At 43.4% G+C, this 8,317-nt stretch overlaps 1 protein-coding gene across 4 annotated transcripts in view; it reads left to right on the top strand.

Moving 5' to 3' along the window:
* The first annotated feature begins 588 nt into the window (after window positions 1-588).
* The window catches only part of Nfrkb (nuclear factor related to kappaB binding protein), a 34,090-nt gene continuing 26,361 nt past the window's right edge, over window positions 589-8,317 (top strand). For 3 of the 4 annotated variants that reach the window (XM_026779301.1, XM_013346324.2, XM_005346997.3), the window contains exons 1-3: window positions 589-657; window positions 3,195-3,368; window positions 6,342-6,543. In XM_026779301.1, coding sequence (XP_026635102.1) covers window positions 3,234-3,368; window positions 6,342-6,543 — 337 coding nt within the window. In that variant the 5' untranslated portion in view covers window positions 589-657; window positions 3,195-3,233. Of the gene's footprint in view, window positions 658-698; window positions 797-3,194; window positions 3,369-6,341; window positions 6,544-8,317 lie in introns of those variants that run through there. The other variant, XM_026779300.1, reaches the window with a different exon arrangement.

Raw genomic sequence — 8,317 nt, forward strand, 5'->3', positions numbered from 1 at the left:
GATGGAAGGAGCTGCAAAGACTCTAGACCAGACCAGCCGCCTGAAAGAAGCAGAAACCAGCTGAGCTCACCTGCAAGAGGCTTAGAGCAACTGCGGCAGCTGGAAAGGACATTCTCCAGCCTGGTGAGCTGCCTGCAGGCTATGCAGTGTGTCCCAGGTTCCCTGCTTTTGTGAGCTGTCACGCATGCTGGGGTGGGCCTTGGTGATGCAGCTGTCTTTGAGTCATTTCTGATCCTATAAGTAACCCCAATAACACTCATTGGTTCGTCAAGTTGGACTGTGGTGGCATGGAATCCCTGTAGTGAGCACACATGCGTTGCGTCTCCTAGGACAAATTCTGTCACACAAGAAGTGGTTAGCACGGCTCCTGGTCATGCTGTGCTCTGCTTTAGCAGCCCGTGAAAGGGTGGAAAGGATGAAAGACGTGGAAGGGACGTAGGAGGCACCGGAGCAGTTCAGACGCAGTCACAGAGATCCACCCCAGCCCGTCCCGCTCACTACGCCCCGCCCCGCCGTTTAGGTTACGCCCCAAGGCCCCGCCCCTTCCGCTGCCGGAGCCCTGAGCGTGCGCGCACCCAGACGCCTTTGCGGGAGCGAGCGCGTCCCGGAGCCCGCGGCCGGACGAGCCAGTGGGGGAGACCCGCGGACCCGACTGAGGTGAGGGCGAGCCCTGGCATCGGGAGTCGGACGGTGCCGGATGAAGGGAAGAAGCGGAGCGGAGGGAAGAAGGGGGACTCCGAGATCCCCGTCGCCGTAGGCACGCGGCTAGCCCCACGCGTGGGCCTGCGGCAGCCGGGTGGGCGAGGGTTAGGGTGAGGACGGGTGGGGGAGGGGCGGGGCCGCGGCGCGCTGGGCGCAGGTGGGGCTGGTAACCGGGGACTCCGGCCCGAGCGAGCGAGATCGCCTTGCCTGCCGGCGCCTCGCGAGGGTCTGGAGGGTAGGCTAGCCCAGGTGCAGGGAGGAGGCCTTCCTGATGAGCGAGGAAGTCCCGGACACCCCAAGACTTAAAAGTCCACGGCTTCCGGGGTTCCAGCTCGCAGGTAGCCGCCTGCGTTTCTGATTTTGAGTTCTTGTGCGGAATAAGTGGCAAGGCTGAAGTTGTCACTAGGTCCTACGTTTAGCGTAACCAACCGTCTGCACGGGAAGAAGCTTATGAGTGAGTTGTGTAAACTGTGCACCTGTCAGCTGAGGTACTGACTTTGTAGGTTGGTCTATGCCACTTGCGTTAAGCGGATTTAGTTCCAAGCATCAGGTTGCTTCTACTTTTTCCTTCCCCCTATCTTGTTCCTTTCTCAGTTATTTAGCCGCCACATGCATTCAGGATGCCCTTCATCTCATAGCGTGCTGAAGATGTTGGGATCACACAGTTGCCAGGGGACCACACAGTCCTTGTAACACTGTATCTTTCCGTCTGAAATGTTGTCAGAACTTGAAATCATTTCGCGGAAAAGTACTTCCATTCTACGTCGATCACAGGCCTGCACTTTATCGTTTGAGAACTTGGGAAGTGGGAAGGATTTTCAAAGTTATGTAAATTCATTTAGCGGCCGATTCTTCACTGTAAGATCCCAAGAGTGGAAATAATGGTAGGGAGGCCCCCGGTTCAACTCCCAGACCTAGAGGAAAGGAGCCTGACACCCGGCGAGGTAAGATGCCCCAGATTAATGACAGCACAAGGGTAGAAATCTGGTGTTTTGATTAAATCCAGTTCATCTTTCCATTTTTGTGTGCTTTTTGGTCTTTTTATTGGTAATAGCGGGTAAGAGAATGGATCCAGTCCGTATAGGGTGCGTTCACTGTGGGTTGGCCCTTTGTGAGCTGTGGCCTCGGTTTCACACCTGATTCTAGCTTTGGGAAGATGCTCTCTAAACATGTTCTTTCTTGTATTTAGTTTTCTAAAAAGGGTAGCCAGCCCTGTTGAGTTAGTGCAGGAAAGAGGAGAATTGCATTAATTTACATGGATCTGAAGATTAGATTGGCCACTGACAGCTAGTTGTAACGGTCTGGTGATTGGCACCGTGGGAATTTATGTGGGCAAATGAAATCATGTCAAGCAGTTTTTATAATTTAATTGAGCGTATATGCAAGAGGTATAGTGGGTATTGTGTGTGATATTCCCATCTGTAGGCAGGTCCATTTGGAATTGGGCAAATTATTTCCATACGTCGAGCCTCAGTATTAGTATCTGTAAGAAAGGTATAATAAGCACAGTTGTAAAAATTATGTGAGACCTGGCACCTCATCCTTGAGAAATAGCTTATATAAGTTAGCATCTGAGCTTTACTAATGTTTGTGGAATTTATGACTTTTTAAAAATAATCTTACACTAAAAATATTGTCATTGGTTGGGTGCATTGGTGGTGCATGCCTTTAATCCCAGCAGTTGGGAGACAGAGGTGGACAGACCTCTTTGAGTTTGAGGCCAGTATGCTCTACAGAGCTAGCTCCAGGACAGCTAAGACTGAGAAACCCTGTCTCGAAAAATAAAAAAAAAAAAGTAGAAATGTAAGTGTGCAGATACGTCACAGCATTCCTGTGAAGTCAGAGGACAGCTTTCAGGAGTTACCTCCTTTGTGCTGGCACCTAGGGATCACACCCAGGACATCAGTTTGTGTGGCACACACTTTTACCTTCTGGGGTATCCTGCCAGTTACTAAAGACATTATGTTCTAATAGATTATTGACCTTGGAACTTGTAGTTATGGACCACGATCTGTCATTTATTTATTGCTTTTTGGTACGGCCTCATGTCATACCCCAGGCTGGCCTGAACTTGTGATTCTCCTGCCTCAGCCTCCCAAATGCTGGGATTATGCTCTTGATTCACCGTGTCTGGTTTATCACTCAACTCCTGAGTCTTTTTCTTCTAAAAAATGAAAGTGTGAATTTAGGAGCTGTTAAAAAAGCATTTTAAAAAGTCTTACTGGGTAAGGCTTGACCATTGTTGGAAAAGGGCTATTGAAAAGGAGGGAGGAGAGCAGCATGGTTCGAGGAGAGGATGGGGTGTAAGAGAGAGTTGATTACTCACTCTGTCATACTTGGTGCTGGCACAGGAGGGTTGGTGCATGTTGAGGCCAGCCGGCTACATAGTGATTTCCAGGCCATTTTGGGATGCAGAATGAGACCCTTCCCTTGCCTTAGAGATTTGAGATTGAATATTTGCCTCAACCAGATCTCTGCTTTTCTGTCTCAAGGTGTATACTTTTGTGTAGAATACCCGGGGAGAAGAAACAATGGATTCTTTGGATCACATGCTGACAGATCCCCTGGAACTGGGTCCCTGTGGAGATGGCCATGGCACACGGATCATGGAAGACTGCCTTTTGGGTGGTACCAGGGTTAGTCTGCCTGAAGACCTTCTGGAGGATGTGAGTGATAACATTTTTATAGCCATTTCCCTCCACCTCTTCTGAATCCTGTTCCTCTGTATCACCTTTCTTGCTCCCTTTTGTTTACTTCATTTCAGTAAGGGTTCCCTTATTACCTTTAAAAGAATTGTATTCTGATTAAGGAAGACAGTATAAACTGTAGTTACATGTTTGATCAACAAGTCAAAATAATAGTAGCATGATATAAATCAACACTATTATAACAGATAATTTTCACCAATAAGAAAAAAAGGTTAAATACTTTAAGAGCAGAATTATGTTTCTCTAAAAATGGATTTCCTGTTGTGAATCATTAACAAACCCAGGTTTCTCTATGTCCATAAGGTAGGTAACCTGGTCAGGAGTAATATGTGGCTTGGGGTAGAACATCAGCATGCCTTGACTTTCACAGGTCAGATGTGTAGTCATCATTGGTAAGGAGGCTACCAACTATTAAGAGAGTGCTTTCTTATGCTCTCTCTTTCTCCCTCGCTCCCTCTCTCATAGGGTCTCATAGCCCAGGTTAGTTTTGACTTTACCACGTAACTGATGATGGCCTTGAAGTTGGGACCCTTTCTTTATTTCACAAGCACTGGGATTATAGATGGTACCACCATGTTTGGGTTATGTGGTACTGGAGATAGAACTCATGGCTTTGTGCTTGGTAAACAATCATTCTGCCAACTAAGCTATATCCCCAGCCCAGAAACAAGCATTCTGCCAAACGAACTTCATCTTCAACCATTATTTGTAATTTCTTTGTGTACTCTTTCAAGGACATTTCTTTATGACATCCATTCTATCATCAGATGCTTACTTTATTTCATGCCAGACATGGTTAGATGCTAAAACTAAAATTGAGTGCAAAATGAGTTTTGAGGGAAAGATATTAGATAGTGAGTCTAAGGTGATTTGGATACATTCATGAAAGGGTGTTTGGTGGTTGAATTATCCTGTAGCTTCTTGCTTAAATTTCCATGACTCTGTTTTGTTTTAGGTTAAAGTCACAAATACTTAACAGGCTTATGTGTCCTTCTGTCTGCTGTCACACCTTTCCTCTCCTTGGTTCAGCCAAACATGGTCTGAAGTTGTTAATTAAAAAATAAAAAAAATTACAAATAACTGTACATAAACAAATACCTGTGTTTAGGCAATTTATATATTATGTATATATTTAAAGTAGTGATAAGACATGCATGTCTGTAGGTGTAAGTAAATTCATTCACTGGTATTTTTACATATTTAGGGGCTGAAGCTGAAAGATCACCTGAGCTTACTAGGTCAGGACCATCTTAAAATGAAACCATCAAAAAACAACAGGTTCCACCTCCCCCAAAACTATGTAGCTCAACTATGTAGATCCCATCTAGGGTGGTACAGAATTAATGCCATTGAAGCCCTATGTATTTTTCTCTGTTTTACCTTTATTACCTCTCAATTTCCCTCAATTGATAATTACTCTTTGCTGTTAATTCTTTTGTTTCTATGGCATTGTTCTAACTCTGTTTTTTTGTTTGTTTGCTTGTTTTGTTTTTCAAGACAGGGTCTCTCTCTGTGTAACAGGCCTAGCTGTTCTGGAACTAGCTCTGTAGACGAGGCTGACCTCGAACTCACAGAGATCCACCTGCCCCTGCCTCCTGAGTGCTGGGATTAAAGGTGTGCACCACTACCACCCACCTGGCTTGTTCTTTTTCCAGCGTATTTTTCCTCTTTCCTATCCCTTTAACTATCTTAACGTTATCTCAGGTGGACTTTCTTGAACTGTGTATACTTTATCTGTTCTTGAATTACTTTGTACCTGTGTGTTATGCTTATTATTTGGTACACATATATCCAATATATATTGAGTGAATTAAAAGTGAAAACCAGGGCCTGGAGAGATGGCTCAGCGGTTAAGAGCACTGACTGTTCTTCCAGAGGACCTGGGTTCAATTCCCAGCATCCACATGGCAGCTAACAACTGTCTGTAACTCCACGATCTCACACCCTCATACATACATGCAGACAAAACACAAATGCAAATAAAAAGAAAAAAAAAAGTGAAACCCATGCTGGAGTTGGTGCCTGCTTTTAATCTCAGCTCTTGGGAGGCAGAGTCAATGTATCCCTTTGAGTTCAAAGCCAGTTTGATCCATATAGCAAGTTCCAGTCAGCCAAGACTACCTATCTCAAAGTAAAATAAAATATATATTAATTAAAAAATTGAAGTCAATTCTGTTTTCTGTTTTTTCTTAGTTTTTTTAGTCACTTCTTCTTAGACATCCCCCTCCTAAGTTTTTCTTGCAGCTTAGTTTAAGTTGAATTCACATGGCTGCCATCATACTCCAGTTGGCAGAGATAGCTTCCAAATGGGCTTCTCTTGGATATAATTTTCCTCTGGAGTATACTGCTGTATTGTGGTTTGTGTGCTCTTTTTAATAAACTCTTATTTTGTTTTGAGATACAGTCTTGCCATGCAGCCCAGACTGTACTTAAACTCATAGTCCTCCTGCCTCAGCCTCCCAGGTGCTAGTATTACAGGTATGTGTTGCCATAACTAGTTAATCTCTGATTTTTAGAATTGAGTCAAGATCATTAGAATTTTAGTCTGTTTAACAAAACTTGAGGATAGCCGGGTGGTGGTGGCACACACCTTTAATCCCAGCACTTGGGAGGCAGAGGCAGGCGGATCCTCTGTGAGTTCGAGGTCAGCCAGGTCTAAAAGATCTAGTTCCAGGACAGGCTCCAAAGCTACAGAGGAACCCTGTCTTGTAAAACTGAAAAACGAACAAACAAACAAACAAAAACAAAAAAACACTGAAGGTCATAATGATGGCTAGCTACATAAGAAATGTGAATATACCTAAAACTCCTGAACTGTGTACCTAATAGTGATAAAATGGTAAGTTTTATGCTCTATGTATTTGGCTGTGCAGACACAAAACATCAGATGCCTAATTATCTGTTGCTTATTTTTTCTCCAAATTCTCCTAGCCTGAGATATTCTTTGATGTCGTCAGCCTCTCCACGTGGCAGGAAGTCCTAAGTGATTCTCAGCGTGAACATCTCCAGCAGTTTCTGCCTCAGTTTTCCACAGACAATGTGGAGCAGCAGAATGAGCTCATCCTTGCCCTGTTCAGTGGGGAGAACTTCCGCTTTGGAAACCCTCTTCATATTGCCCAGAAGCTTTTCCGAGGTCTGTAGCTCAGTGTTTTGTTTTTGTTAGAGTTGAGTACACATTCACTTAGGCACATATATCCTTCATTTTTATCTTGATTTTCCTATACTAATGTGACCTCTGAGGAGAGTGGTTTTGTGTATTTGTTTGCTCTCCACGCTATTTTTAAAAAATATGATTGTATTGATTTATGATAGGAAATACATAACAGAACTTAACTATGTAACCATCATAAGAAATAAAATATTGCCAGGCAGTGGTGGTGCACGCCTGTATTCCCAGCAGTCAGGAGGCAGAGGTAGGTGAATCTGAGTTCAAAGTCAGCCTGGTCTACAAGAGCTAGTTCCAAGAGAGCTAGAAAAGAAACAAAATATTGTCAACATCCCAAAGATCTTTATGACTGATTTTTAAAATCTGGGGGAAAAAAAAAGAAACCAGCTTACTGTTTCCTTTTTTTCCCCCTTTTCCCTACAGAAAAACATGACATCTCACCACTGTGTACACCTTTCTCTTTTAAAAATGGGGTTTTGCTGTGTAGCCTGGGCTGACCTTGTGTTTAGGACAGTACTTTTGCTTTAGTCTACCTGGAATTTCACACACAGCCACCACCACTCCTGTTTTAGCATGTGTATCTTTTCACAAAGGACATCTCCCACATAATCATAGTCCTGTTAGCTAACTGTAAGAAAATTTGCACTGAATGAATAACATAGATATTCCCTGCATTTTTTCCTTATTTTTTAAAAATTTTTTAATTTTTATTTTGGGCAAGGTCTCTCTTACTATGTAGTCCTGGCTGGCCAGGAACTATTGTGGTGATCTTTGCCTGAATTGGCTATTACTTCAAGTATTCCAAGACAATTTGAAGTCACTCTTAGAGTCACAGTTTGCTCTCTGACCTATGGAGAAAAGCTGAAGCCTCTTCCTTGTTTCTCAGTTGACTTCGTTTTATCAGACTCGCCCAAAAGGGCAGTGGTATTTCCTTTACTTAGGTTAAACTGAAATACTTGATATTGGCTAAAGGCTAGAGTAAACAGACCTATCATTTCAAATCTCTTGTTTTCTTGTGGATATTAAGTTTGTATTCTTTTTTTTTTTTTTAAATGAGTGGTTTTGGAGATTGAATTCTGACATGCACACACAAGGCAAATGGTTTACCCTTGAGCTGCAGCCCAAGTCTCCTTTATTTTTGTGGGTTTTTGTTTGGTTTGGTTTGGTTTTTCGAGACAGGATTTCTCTGTAGTGTTGGGGCCTGTTCTGGCTCTTGCTTTGTAGACCAGACTGGCCTTGAACTCATAGAGATCCACCTGTCTCTGTGTTGGGATTAAAAGCACACACCACCACTGCCTGGACCAAAGCCTCCTTTATTTTTGTAAGAGATAGTCCTCACTTTGTTGTCCAGAGTAGCCCTGGTTTATAATCTTCTTACCTGGCCTTCCAAATGGCTAGGGTGATAGGCACACCACTATACACAGCTGTTTTCTTCTTTGATGGTTATTAATTTAAAGACAATTTTCCCTTTGGTAACAGTCTGTTTCACTATGGCTCAGATCTCTGGTGGGAGGGAACTCTCTTCCCTCATGCAAAACAAAGTAGGGTCCCTGGCAGGATTTAGAGGGCTATATAAGGGCTTTTATGTAAGTGGGCAGTACTGCAGTGCATCCCCCACACAGTATGATTGTGTACACACAAGTGATGGAGGAAGAGACAGATTTCTGTGTATGTCTCTGACTAGAGACTATGTATTTCTAGTTTTATTTATTTATTTATTTATTTATTTATTTATTTATTT

The sequence above is a fragment of the Microtus ochrogaster genome, chromosome 5 (assembly GCF_000317375.1).
Source record: "Microtus ochrogaster isolate Prairie Vole_2 chromosome 5, MicOch1.0, whole genome shotgun sequence".
NCBI lineage: Eukaryota > Metazoa > Chordata > Mammalia > Rodentia > Cricetidae > Microtus > Microtus ochrogaster.